The 13,240-nt window shown below is 35.3% G+C and overlaps 2 protein-coding genes across 11 annotated transcripts in view; one reads left to right on the top strand and one right to left on the bottom strand.

Annotated features, from left to right (window-relative positions):
* The first annotated feature begins 17 nt into the window (after nucleotides 1–17).
* Nucleotides 18–2,034, top strand: LOC123681353 (E3 ubiquitin-protein ligase RNF185-like). 4 transcript variants are annotated; one of them, XM_045619719.1, is made up of 4 exons: nucleotides 18–155; nucleotides 256–473; nucleotides 744–952; nucleotides 1,491–2,034. In XM_045619719.1, the coding sequence occupies exons 1-4, from the start codon at nucleotides 111–113 to the stop codon at nucleotides 1,694–1,696; spliced, it is 678 nt and encodes a 225-aa protein (XP_045475675.1). In that variant the 5' UTR covers nucleotides 18–110; the 3' UTR covers nucleotides 1,697–2,034. The 4 variants fall into 4 exon arrangements, with proteins under 4 accessions (XP_045475675.1, XP_045475676.1, XP_045475677.1 ...); XM_045619720.1 differs by having other exon boundaries at nucleotides 26–155; nucleotides 744–940; XM_045619722.1 differs by lacking the exon at nucleotides 18–155 and adding an exon at nucleotides 182–199.
* Nucleotides 2,035–3,656: 1,622 nt separating this feature from the next.
* The window catches only part of LOC123681349 (dorsal-ventral patterning protein Sog), a 95,330-nt gene continuing 85,746 nt past the window's right edge, over nucleotides 3,657–13,240 (bottom strand). For all 7 annotated transcript variants that reach the window (XM_045619714.1, XM_045619713.1, XM_045619709.1 and 4 more), the window contains 5 exons: nucleotides 9,350–9,421; nucleotides 8,654–9,285; nucleotides 7,589–8,464; nucleotides 6,163–6,879; nucleotides 3,657–4,781 (listed from right to left, as the gene is read on the bottom strand). In XM_045619714.1, coding sequence (XP_045475670.1) covers nucleotides 4,611–4,781; nucleotides 6,163–6,879; nucleotides 7,589–8,464; nucleotides 8,654–9,285; nucleotides 9,350–9,421 — 2,468 coding nt within the window. In that variant the 3' untranslated portion in view covers nucleotides 3,657–4,610. The remainder of the gene's footprint in view (nucleotides 4,782–6,162; nucleotides 6,880–7,588; nucleotides 8,465–8,653; nucleotides 9,286–9,349; nucleotides 9,422–13,240) is intronic.

The raw sequence follows: 13,240 nt of genomic DNA, 5'->3' as shown, positions 1-13,240 counted from the left end.
TCTATTGAGGTCTTAGGTATTTTATAGGGCGGGGTTATATTGAATTACATAGTTTGGGAAGTAACATCTATTGAAAGTTAATTGTTCTATTCATAAAATAAGTACATTAGATGTTCTTTGGTTCTAGTTCTGTGCAGCTGAATAGAAACGAAAAGGTAATTTGTTTTTGACGTTTCTCATTAATTTTGTATGATAACACGTCAGTTATCTAGATTTTTAATGTCGTTCATTGTAAATGTTTTATAATTTTTATAGTTCCTGCGTTTAAAGAGCCAGTGCAAATTTTCCACATTGACCATGTCTAGGATTACCGAAGACGTTAAAACATCTGGGGAGTCTAATAATGGAGACCAAAATCCGAGTTCTTCGAAAGCATCCGAAGAAGATAGTAAAGATGATAAAACTTTTGAATGTAACATTTGTTTAGATACAGCTAAAGATGCTGTTGTTAGTCTATGCGGCCATTTATTTTGGTGAGCCTCATATTTTCTTCGATAATTTTATGTCAAAATACATGACTATAACACAAAAACAGGAAGAAAATATGATAAAATAGCTATTGTTATCACTTAGTAATTATTCACTTATGAATAGTATTATATTTGTCAATGAACCACTTTAAGTTTAATAGTGGAAAATGCTGTTCTCTGATCACTCTTTAGTAAACCAATCAATACTTTGTTGATATTATCTAATGTTGTGTATGAATATGTACTACATAATTCCATTTTCAATACTTTCAGCTGGCCCTGTTTACATCAATGGCTAGAAACTAGGCCTACAAGGCAGGTGTGCCCAGTATGTAAAGCTAGCATAAGTAAGGAAAAGGTTGTTCCATTGTATGGTAGAGGGAGTACTAAACAAGAAGATCCAAGAGAAAAAGTGCCTCCTCGTCCAGCAGGTCAAAGGACGGAACCAGAACCTGGATCTTCATTTCCAGGTTTGTTGATAGGTATTCTTCATTTGTATAAAAAATAAAGGATTCTCAGAAAAATGATTACTTAAAAGAATGTTTATTTCCAAAATTTTATTTGTTTTTAACACTATTTTCACTAAAATTTTTTTATCATCAGAAACTAAAGTTCACTAATTGTAACTTTAGTGTTTGAAGTTGTCCTTTCTTCAAACCGCATTGAATGCAATTAAAAACTCCGTAAACAGGAATGTGGTAAACTTTCAAGTATAGTCATAATATTTCATGATGATGATTATTCTGAATAACTGTTATGGTAGATTTATGCACCATTCCTAAGAACTAAAAACTAAGAATTAAGAATTGAACGCTAACAAATCAGGGCTTTTATGGAATTTTCCTAAGAACTAAAACTATGACTAGAAAGTTGATTAACTTTTAACTTAGAACTATGTTCACCACAGAATTCTTCGGTGGAGTTCTTAATTCTTATTTATATTTTCTTAGGAATGTGGCATAAATCTACCATTACGAATTTGTTCTGAATATTGCCTTGAAATAAAAGGGGGACTTTTAGGTTTTGGTTTTGCTGACAATGGTTTCCATATGTCCTTTGGAATAGGAGCCTTTCCCTTTGGGTTTTTCACTTCAACATTCAATTTTGCTGATGGTAGGCCAGCAGCAGCTGCCAGAGGCACACAGCAACAAATTGAAGAACAATTTTTGTCAAAAATATTCCTGTGGATGGCGATTTTATTTGTAGCATGGTTAGTCTTGGCATAATTGGTATATTTGATTGAAATCATATGTATATAAGAGTTTTGAGTTTATTTATATATATATACCTTTTCGTTCTGTCGAAGTCTTTAATTTTTCTTTCTATACGGGCATCAAATTTATCAGGGAGTATGCAAATTGTTCTCTATGCAGTAAATAAAATGCTACAACCTGTTTGTATATATTTGAATTGAAATAACATCGCCAAAGATTTGTCTGGGGCTTTATTCATGGTGGAAGAAAGTCTGTTGGATATTTTATCAAATTAGAAAAAAGTTTATTGAGATGTATTTATAAGGCACTTTACTATAGCTTTAATTTTCAATATAAGCTTACCAAATTCAGTATATTTTTCATTTAATATATGTGCTCAATAATCTTCCTCTATTAATTTGAACAAGTGATAATATAACAGATTCTTGGAGTGAAGACTATACTACGCCTGTATTATGCATTATAAGCTGATACATATCATGATAGAGTGATGGACTAAATCTATTTGTCGTCCAAGATGAATTCCTGTATCCCAGGCTTAAACAACAGACTTAAAGAAGGCTTTTATTCACCTTTGAAAACACAGGACATGTGTACTCATAAAGTCATCTACTTACATGTGTAAGAAGTTCAACACCATAGAAACCAGTGTGGATGTCTTTTATGATACATTTATGGTATCCAAGAGGTAACCCAAAGTTTTTTTACACATTGCATTTTTTGCCTTCAAATTGCATCACGTTTATTTATTTTCTTGTGATTGATATTTGGTTCATTTGTATGGTATGTAAATCTTTGTATTATTTCCTGTCTTGTATCAGGAATACATGTTAAGACAATTAAACAATTTTTTTTTATTATAGTTTTGGTTTATTGTTTCAAAAATTAGCTTTTGGAATCCTCAGAAGAAATAATTTTTAATCCTCTCGGGAATTTTTTCAGTATACAATTTGGAATATAGTCCAGAACTTTTCTCGTAAACTGTAGTTGCATGAAAAATCATTTTTTACACTATATTCTTCTAGTTTGTGAATATGATTAATGAATTTCGAAGCCAAAAAATCCAATTTGGAACAGTTCATTACAGAAATGGACTACAGATAATTATGAGATTTTGAAACGGGTATGGTCCGTATATTAACTTGGTTACCATGGTTAGTAAGTTGGTGGTGCATATATGTCAAATTCCTCAAAAACCGGTGAAAAAAGTTTTTTATTAGGTTTGGTAACCACGCCCACTCCGGTAGGCAGTTGTCATTTTAATTTCAGATTATTGTTTATGAACATTTTTCATGACATTTAAGTCTCAAAAACTTTATTATTTTAATTATGAAACAAATACCCTTCAGAGCCATTTAGGCTTTTAGTTGTTTACAAATTGAAAGAGATCAACCATTTATAACCTCCAAAATTGTGTCAAAGAAAAATTTGGTTGACCAATGACAAGTGTCAAGCGGTCCGTAAATACGAAACAGGTTACCTGAAACATTGAAAACCACTAGTAACCGCTCTGAAATTCTCGGCAATATACGGACCATATCCTATAATTGTGTTAACTTCGATATTTTTCACTACAAAGTTTTGGATTTATGAATTTTTCAATAGTCCACTCTGAATAAAAGCATCACAACTTCTTTCAATTAAATTATTTATATTGATATCAATTATGTATATCATTTTTATGAGTGTTGAGATACAAAAATTGCCGTGTTTTTCACACTAACATCATAATTAGTACTGTTTTAATTTCAGTGAATTAACTGATTTTTTAAATGTGATTTGTGATAAATGTTGAAACTAAATTTTGTTGGACTAGGAACCAGTTTTTGAATGTCAAGTATGTGTAGCCAAGTATGAGATTAATAAATATCATTCATACTTTTTGTTCTTTCTACCTATTTTTCATCATTTTCACTTTTAATTTTCACACTAACTGGAGCAGAGTTAATTTACTGCCAATGATATAGCCTTCTATTATATTTTCATTTATTTTCTAAATTCTAATTATGAAGGATTACAACACAACCTACAATACTTTTTCTATATACAAAAATAAATGCAACAGTTTGAGAAGCACTAAGTAGGATTCTACACAAATTGGGAACCATTCTGTATGTTGCAATCTTAATCCTTTGAATAGCAGAGGAATAATCTCATAATATTATTGAAACATAATACAATTTTATTTTCATTTGAGTACATTAATTTTTATATACATATGCAAAATATTTTGTTAATGAAAAATGGTATAAATATTATACAAATATACAAACAAACATACCAACAACAGTTCTGGATGTTTCTTTTATACTTTCAAATTATATCAGCCTTTATCTCTAGTAAGTATTGAGTCTTTCTTCTCCACTCTACACCCAATCTTGATAAAACCCACAGTCTTAAAATATTTCAGGTTTCTTGAACTATATGGTGTTTTATTTTTATTTTTTTCAATTTTTCACAATTCATCTTTCTGGAAAAAATGTGATTTCACATAACTAATAAGAGTTGTGACTTGTGAGTATGAGTGTAAGATGGAAAATCCTCAAAAACCTTCACACCATGGAAAAGTTACTTGTAAGAAATAAATTATTACAATAAATAATATAATAAATTATGTTATATAAAGCTAAGGATTACTTACAATAATTCTATAAAAACTAGTGACTTCAATAAGGACATTGCAGATATCGCACATTCATGATCCATAACTCTCAAATTATGAGACTTGAGTGAAAATTATCACCATAGGGATAACATAAGTCTCTCACCTTCAGTGTCGTATCCAAATCTTACTCTACAATTGAAAGACAACTGCAATACGTTTGTCTGCCTCAGTCTTCTTTGGTTGATAGGTAATTAATAGGCACTTTCCTGCAGCTGGGCAGAAAAGACCTTTTTCCTAAAGACCTCATACTTCAGTTTCAATTCAACTCGTGGGAACTGTACTCCGGTGATTTTTCTTATGCTTGAATCTCCTGCAATCTTTGACCGAACAACAATGTTCTCCCGTTTGGAGTTTTTTATTTTTTCTTGCCTTGAACATCTTTTCACACGCGGCTTTGTCGCAAGGATTCCTTTTGCAAGTTTGGTTACCTCTCTGCAAAAAAAACTGCTATGAGAAAAGGAACAAGATATTAATATTAACCGCAACTTCAAAACAAAAGCTGTTACCTCGAAACAAAATAGGACAAATTATTAAGTGATGTTTATTGGATACATAAAAGGAGGATATGTTTAATCGCATTATTATTTTTCGAAAAAATAGCAATCAAAAAAGTAAAAGTCAAAAAGGCCGCCAAAATTTAGTTATACCCAACATGATGTCTCTTGAATAAATAAACAATGAAGTGTCATATACGAATTTAAAGCGCTTGTTGAAACGTTTCCACTCTGTGCTACACATAACAGGACTGCTTCCTTTCGTGAAGATCATTATGTTGTGAATAATAAACTTTATAAATTATTATTTGATAATATTTCATTGTATATAACCTGTGTAACCTTGGTTTATTACATTCTTACTACATAGCCATTTGATTGAGATTTCAATAAGACTTGATAATACAACTTATTTATTTATTTATTGCAAGACGGCCAATTTAGAATGTTAAGCAAAGTCGGCTTTGAAGTAGGTTGTTCGCTGCGATCTCCTCATGTACCAACTCAAGTTACGCTTTCCTCGGACAGTTTCCGTCGACCGCCACGTTTCGACGACTTTATCTAACCAATCGCAATACATAGCTGGGCGGAGCTACGCGTAGTTCCGCCCAGCTACGAGATTGCTAGAATAACGATTGGTTACATAAAGAAGTCGAAACGCGGCGGTCGACGGAAACTGTACGAGGAAAAAGTAACTTTAGTCGGAGACTTCAACAACGTTTTCAGTACTTCGTTCGGTAGCGTACAGAAATGGCGTCTGGTGAGATACTTATTGTTACAGATGTATGTGAGAAATCAAAATTTAAAAATCGGTCATGGTAGACGGTTTTGTCCTAATTCCTACAACCCCAACTTCTAGCCTAACTTAAGCTCTATATTGCATTACACATTCTTATGCAAGTCGCTCAATTGGCCGACTTGCCTGCATGTATGTAGCAGGCTTTAATGCCAATTTCGAGATTCTTTCATATAGAAGGACTCCTAAGTTGAAGGTAGTTTTTTTGGTTATGAGAGATTGTCCGAGCAGTCTCCATTGGGTAAAAATTATCAGCGCTGTTTCTGAAGTTCAGTAACAAAGAACACAAACAGTTCTCCTAACTCTAAAAGCTAAACATTTCTAAGAGATCTCTCAGAGACCTGGAAGAGTCGAGATAGAACATAGATTCATTGTCAGTATCAATTAAAAACGGTAAAGAACATTTCGAAGTGAACTAATATGTTACTATCATTCATTCTTGAACTTTCACTACTCAGACTAGTTTGTACCCCTAAAAAAAACCCGGTAGTAAATATCATATTGATATCCAAAATATACTTACGTTACATTTGCAGGTGACGCACTTGTAGAATCCAAGAGAATCGATATACGGGAAATATTCCGAACCATTCTCATGCGGCTTATGTGGGTTGTTCAAGTTCCTGCAGCCTCCCTCCTTCATGATCTGATCGGCAGACTTAGTCGTCTTCTCCTGCTTTCTACCCAAGTTAGGATTTCTGACAGGCATCTCATCGGCTGGATAACTCTCGTTGACGTCGAAATCCTGCCTGCTGCAGTTTTTGCAACAAGACCTCTCGTTCCTGTTCCTCACGCACTTGATCTCCATGAAGACAGGATCGCACACGCATTCGGTGCACGTGTCAAAACCGGTTGGGATAAGGAAGGGGTGGAACTTGCTGCCTTTGGTGTGGTGCTTGCCGTTGAATAAGCAAGTGTGGGGGAGATTCCTTCGGCTTTGGGTCTCCGGAAGGAAGCTCTTGGAGGGACAAGAGGGGCAGCATTCACCCGGGGCTTTCACCCTCAGACGTTCGTCGCAGTCCGGTTCTGGACAAGTCATGGTATCGCATTTTTCCTTGCCGTTCTGGCAGAAGCACATGGTGCAAGGATCGCGGCTTGAGGTCCATTGGGCTTCTTCCTGATAGAATTTGCCTTCGTAGAAGCAGTCTATGCTAGGTGGGTCGTCGTTCTTGTCGAAGAGCAGTGGCGGCACGTTGTTGTCAGCGTTGTAAGGGGGTCGGCAACCGAAGGGTACTTGCAACTGTAATTAAAGTTTTGTTTGAGGAATCCTATTCATAATAAATATGGATTTTGAATATGCTGAAGCCATAAGGGTGTTACACCCCAAAAGAAAAATTTCTTTAACTTGATTTTCGAGAATTTGTTGAGAACATTTTTCGATTTCGAGTTTATAGAGAGAAGCTTTATGAATTTTAGTTTCGTGTTTGTTTGTTTTATTTAATCTTTATGCAAGCCAGCAAGCTTTATCTTCTATAATTCTTATTTGATTTTGGTTAGGTTAGGTTAGGTTTGGGTGCTAGATTACTTCTATATTTAGCGTTCTAATGCTCGATGATTATGAAATTTTAAATGGGTATCCGGTTTGGCAGTTTAGGCCGAAGTTGCTCTCATAGGAATTTCAGCTTTTGCAGATACATGGTATGCGTAGAGCTTGTGTATAAGTGAAATTCCTGGGATTTCAAAATTTTGCGTTCTGCAAGTCCAAAACTGATGAGATTTGTTAAGGGTATTCGGATTGGGCTGCGTGTTGAATTGCAGCGAACGAAAAACAAGAAACCACTTGCCATAAAGTATTTTAGCGTTGACATAGAATGTTTCAGATGCTCTTGTTCTAAAAATCGAGTTGAAATAATTCTTTCTGGATGTGAAACTTCCAATGTTACTGAGTATACGAGTTTTGTCTTAAAAATAGAATAAATTCCAAAATCGATCAAAAAATTGATAGTTACCTGAGTTACTGTAGCAGATAGGAGTATACTCTTGTCTTCCATGATTTTAATGATGCCAACACCGGTGTCAAGTCGTCCTAATTCTTCCTTAGACAACCCCTCGACCGGACTATTTTCAACCTGATTACCAATAAAACTATCCAAATGTTTCCTGATTACCGGTGCACCTGGAGCAAGCATGGGAAGCAACTCCAAAATCAAGTCCAGTTTTCTATTGTTGAAACCTAAACCGCTCAATGAGATATCGTAGTGTATATGGCAATCGTGGTCTACACTTATCCAGGCCAAACCTACAGCTGTCGGTGGCAGCGTATAATTCTCTCTCTTCAGCAAGATTGGCGCTTTGGAGTTCCTAGCGTCAGCCACCAGTTTAGACACCAACTTCCCTTTGACAACAGTCGAGGTTTTCTCAATAGAAATATTGATACCGATGTTGCCAGAGTAGAAGGGTTCCAAAAATTTCGGACTTATCCTATCGATGGTACCGTTGGCCCAACCACCCTCAAAGTATGGGGTGAGATCTTCCAGTTCGGTTCTTCTCTTAGTGGTCAAGTCCGTCAAGGTAACAGAGTTGGGTATTTCGGTTTTCAAGTTGTCCACCTGCACGTTGTAGTTGAGGTTACCTTCGTTCGTCATGTAGAACCAGCCCATTCCTGTCAGACCGTGCTCGCTGTTGCTGGCAAGTAGGGTTTGGAAGATCTCACAGGAGGCTTTGGATACTATATGTCCGTATAATCTCATGTTGACTGGATTTTTGACAGAGTGTATGCCTATGCCAAGCTTTCCTCGGGTTAAAGCTCGCATTTCTTGGTTTTCAAGAATTGCGCTGGTCTCTACTAGATTCAGCTCGTTCGATGGCTTTTTCACAATTACTTGCTGAAATAAAAACAGTAATTAATTTGATATCATGATATATGATATTTGCCGCTTAAGCGGCTTGATTCGTTAAGATTAATCGAGAATAATAGCTATCATTATTGACTCGTGGTATAATCTATAGGTACCATTAATTTGAATATCACTTAGAAATCTTAACGATTCGAGCGAATAAGAAGTATATCTTACCTTCTGCACAATTTTCTTCTTGTCCAAATAAAGAGTGATATTGAGAGGCACATCAGCTATCTGGTCGATCCCAAACAGGCCGTTGAAAATAACAGAAATGTAGATTGAAGGATTGATAGCAGTTGAGACAGAAATGAAAGCAGTACCACCAGATCCATTCATAACATCTGGATCACTGTTGGCCGCTGGTTCCATCAAAGAACTAAACATTTCCTTAGACAAAAGGTTATATTTGGTGATCAAACCGCTGATCGTGAACTCTGTGAAGTCCTTGGTGCCCCAAACCAAAGCTACGTACATTTTCTCCTGCTTCATCAAGCGTCTGTAAGGACGAGGAATTCTTTTCCAAGAACCGCATACTTTTCTTGTTGTTTTTTGGTAGAAACCTAAGGGGGCGCCTTGGGCTAAAAGAGTAAATTCTTCGAGTATATTTCCTTCGTTGTCTATGAACTGCAGGGATCGCGGTCTCTGTGCTCTGTCAGAGAAGATGAAAGAATAATGTAAGTTTTTCTTATGGAAGGTGAATCTACCGGTTGCGATGATTTTATTTCGGTTTCTTTCGTTGGGAGACAGCCTTAGGTAGTCATTTTTGAGGACCAAGGACGATCTGCCGGTAAGTAGGGCAGCGTAATCTGCAAATTATTTTATCATTGTTAGATATGTTGGTTTCGGGTTGATTTCAGATTAGTTTCTTACGTTTTGTTGTCTTTTCGTCATCGTCTAAAGAGTGCTGAGGTATGATGTCGATATCTTGAATGTTGTCAGGATCTGGAACAAAAATAATGAACGTGAGTATTTGTGAGAGAATTAGGAAATTTGTTAAGGTGAAAAGTAGTTATTAGTTCTTTGCTGACACTGTTTGAGCGGAATATCCCAGATCGTTTCAATATTTGTTGCAATAGTTTATATTTCGTATGCAGCTGACCATAATAGTTATATATTTCTTTATAACTTTGGCTTGTCCAAATTAACTAGCTTTATTTTGTAAACAACCTACTTAGTTCTAAAGGAATCGTCATCATCAAAAATTGAGAATTGCGATTGTTGCTCGGTAGATGGCACATCACTCTACGCAGTACCCGAAAATGGTCTACCAGATTTTCCAAATTTTTTTATAGATTTTACCTTTGTGTTTAAGTTATAATTACCGTTGAAGGTAACAAAAATCTAGTTTATCGGAATTCTATTTTCTTACTATATGTTGTGTTCACTGAAAGAACTGTTTACGTTTCCACATACAGGGGAATTTCTGGAGTCAGTGATAAAAGTAGATGATTGTGGCTGTCGTTAATTCCTGAAGATGAGGTGTGCCTCAGGGATAGACTCTAGGTACCATTATTTTGATTTTTTCAATTAAAGTGCCGTTACCTTCATCTTGTGGTTTCAACTTAATACGTTTAATATAATTATGTTAGTTTATTGTGGTTGTTTGGAAGATGAACAGTTTCAGCATTAAACGGAATTTACAGAATTCGCATTGATGAGTACTTAATCCGCGATTCGCTGACTATTGTGTAATGTTTACAGCTCTCTGCACATTCAATTTTCTCTCAGTTGTCTTGTTAAAGTGGAGAAATTTAGTTCGAATAAAAATTGACTCAACACGACATCTGAAGGAATTCACAAGAAAAGAGATTAATGAAACTAGATCTTATATCATGAATTCTTGGATTTTCCAGAAGAATCATTAAAATGCAATGACTTTTCCGTAGACAAAGTGAGTGAGTCAACTCTAGTTACTACTGCCTTCCTCTATTCTGATATAAAAAAGCAAATGCCAATATTATTCACAATAATATACGTATTCAGTTTTCTTGCATCAAAATCAATAGAGTATCCAGATGGATGAACTACAAGGAAAGTGAATCAAACGAATATATTATGTTCATCAAATAAGACACTCGTGTAGTTTGTATAGCTACTGAATTCAACAAACCTGTTCACATGTGTTTTTTAGACCCTGCTGAAGCCTTTGATCTTGTCAGACCGAGAGGTGTGTTGTTGAAAAAAAAACTAACCCAACAGTATAGTAGAGATCGTTAGAGAGAGCCTGATGAAGCCACAGCGAAACAATTGTCGCATACAATAAAATAGTAAAGTGGAAATTACCTTTGTTTTAATTTTACTTAAATCTTAATACCGAATAATGAAGACAACCTACAACATGCATTAAAATTAGCAGCAGAAGAGTATAATATGAGCGCATGAACAGTGAAACCAAATCGTTAGTTATCGCGAATAATAGTAAAATAAGAAAGCTTTCTAACGCTCCTCCAAAAGTTGGCGAGATAGCTGACAGTTTACATAAAAATACGTCTGTAGAACTAAGCAAAAGGCTTGAAAGAACGCCAAGAACAGGCCTAAGCTAAGGCCTAATATAAGAAGAGGAAGAAGTAGTACGTGTGCATAGATTTGTGGTTGAAATACATGCACAGAAAGTACATAATGTCCGCCAACTCAGAATGAAAGGCAGAAGGATGAACAACCTGAGAGTTTCATTCATAAAATCGTATTAATAATTCAATGGCGATAAAAAAATACGTTTTCTAACGTTATCATTATCGGCCGTAAAATAAAACTCATCTGAATTACAAATGCTGTTACCATATTTGCTTAGTTATATTGAACCACTAATTATTCAACCCGCCCACGGTATATTCTGTACCAATGCCGCCTGCTTGCTCTTCAGACGACAGATCTGAAGAGATGACGCTTTCGAGATCGCGTCTAATAGCAAGACTGGCTCTATTTGCAAATACGAGGGCGAATATGTACTTTGCGCGCTTGTTCCAGGCTACATTTCGCTAGTTTTGTAATAAAAATGGTATCGAATGAGGTTGTTGGATTTTTTGAAGAAGAATTTGATGTTAAATTAATTCTGTAAATTTTGAAACAAAGCAATTATTAATTCAAACTTGTTACGGTATATTCGATGTCTGAATTTGATCTAGTTTTGTGAATTTTAATATAAAACTTCTATAGGCTAGTTGGGCTCTTTTTGAATTGATTTTGTTAGTTGTAAAAGGTGTTTCAAAACAGATGTGGAAGTTTTTGAAAGATGATATTATTGATAGATGTAGGTTTTCGTTTTTTATCCACAGGAGAATACTAGTGGGCGTATGGGCCCATAAGCTATGGTATTCTTATAATACTTACACTTAGATTTTATTGTATATTTTGGTCAAGTGGACATTTCAACCGAAAACTATTTACATATAACAGGCCAATAGGAAAGTTCTCGGTCTACCATAACACATTTTTTTTGGCAGAATTCGATTTTATCATTGAACATCCTTCGTCGGCGATACAGCGATTATAGCGATCTTCCAACTTTTCGATACCATTTAAGCTGTACGAATTGTCTTTCGCTTCAAAATAGGCCTCAGTTTCGGCAATCACTCTACATTGGCTCTAAATTTCTTTCCAGCGAGCATTCTTTGGAGGTCCGAGAACAGGAAAAAGTCGCTGGGGGCCAGATCTGGCGAATACGGTGGATGCTGAAGCAATTCGAAGCCCAATTCATGCAATTTTGCCATTGTTTTCATTGATTTGTGACACGGCGCATTGTATTGATGAAACAGCACCTTTTATTTCTTCAAATGGGGCAGTTTTTTGACGATTTCATTTTTTAAACGTAATCAATGGAAGTAATCCATGATTATTATACTTGCGCATCCCAGAATACTGATGCCATAACCTTGCCAGCTGACTGTTGTGTTTCCTCGCTTTGGATAAGGTTCATCGTGTGCAGTCCACCCAGCTGACTGTCGATTGGACTCCGGAGGGAAATGATGGAGCCAAGTTTCATCCATAGTCACATATCGACGCAAAAATTCAGGTTTATTGCACTTAACAGCATCTAACACACATTTTCAATTGGTCTAATATCCATATATCAACATTCCTTCCCACATTTTTACAGATATTCCATCGAAATTAAGAATATTTGGCTTTGAACTCTGAACCTTTTTCCGTCCAAATTAATAACTTGGAGTTGTAATTAATGATGTTTTTTTTGTCGCAACCTTCATTTTCTTGTTTGCCAATCCACTTGAATTTGAGAAATAAGTCGAATTAGGCTGACTGAATGACTGATCTATTATTATGATATCTGCCTATTTCCCACATTATATTATATTCCAAACTTATGCAGAAATGTGGTCTAGTGAAACTATTCGTTTGTATCAGGTGGAACATGTTTGAACATATGCAAATTTGTAGTATACAATTCGAAACAAATTTAAGCCGCTTTCAGAACATATCTTGGTCATGAATACAGAACTGTTTCCAGAAATTATAAGAGCTTGAATGAAATATGGTAGGTGCAGAACATCTTGAAATTTAATCCATGAATTTCAAAAAACAATCAGAGTATTATACAGGGTGAGTCTTTGATTGTACATATATTTCAACCGAAGATTTCTGAGGTCAAAGGAAACATTTTTTTCCTTTACCATTGTTTCCGATTCGGCTCGGTTGAAAAGATACAGGCAGTTAATAATCCATAAAAAATAATTTTTAGTTATATCTTGCAAATGGTATGGAATCGAAGGAAATGATTTTCGGAATAGTTATTTATTGATGTGA

This window comes from Harmonia axyridis, chromosome 5 (assembly GCF_914767665.1).
Source record: "Harmonia axyridis chromosome 5, icHarAxyr1.1, whole genome shotgun sequence".
Lineage (NCBI taxonomy): Eukaryota > Metazoa > Arthropoda > Insecta > Coleoptera > Coccinellidae > Harmonia > Harmonia axyridis.
The sequence above is the reverse complement of the archived record's forward strand: the minus strand, read 5'-3'. Positions and strand labels throughout refer to the sequence as shown.

Excerpts from the sequence above, each read along its gene's own strand:
- LOC123681353 (XM_045619719.1), top strand. The coding sequence starts at position 111 with ATGTTCTTTGGTTCTAGTTCTGTGCAGCTGAATAGAAACGAAAAG. Across the intron at positions 474-743 it reads CTATGCGGCCATTTATTTTG|CTGGCCCTGTTTACATCAAT; the intron begins GTGAGCCTCATA and ends CAATACTTTCAG. Across the intron at positions 953-1,490 it reads ATTTCCAGGTTTGTTGATAG|GTTTTGGTTTTGCTGACAAT; the intron begins GTATTCTTCATT and ends GGGGACTTTTAG.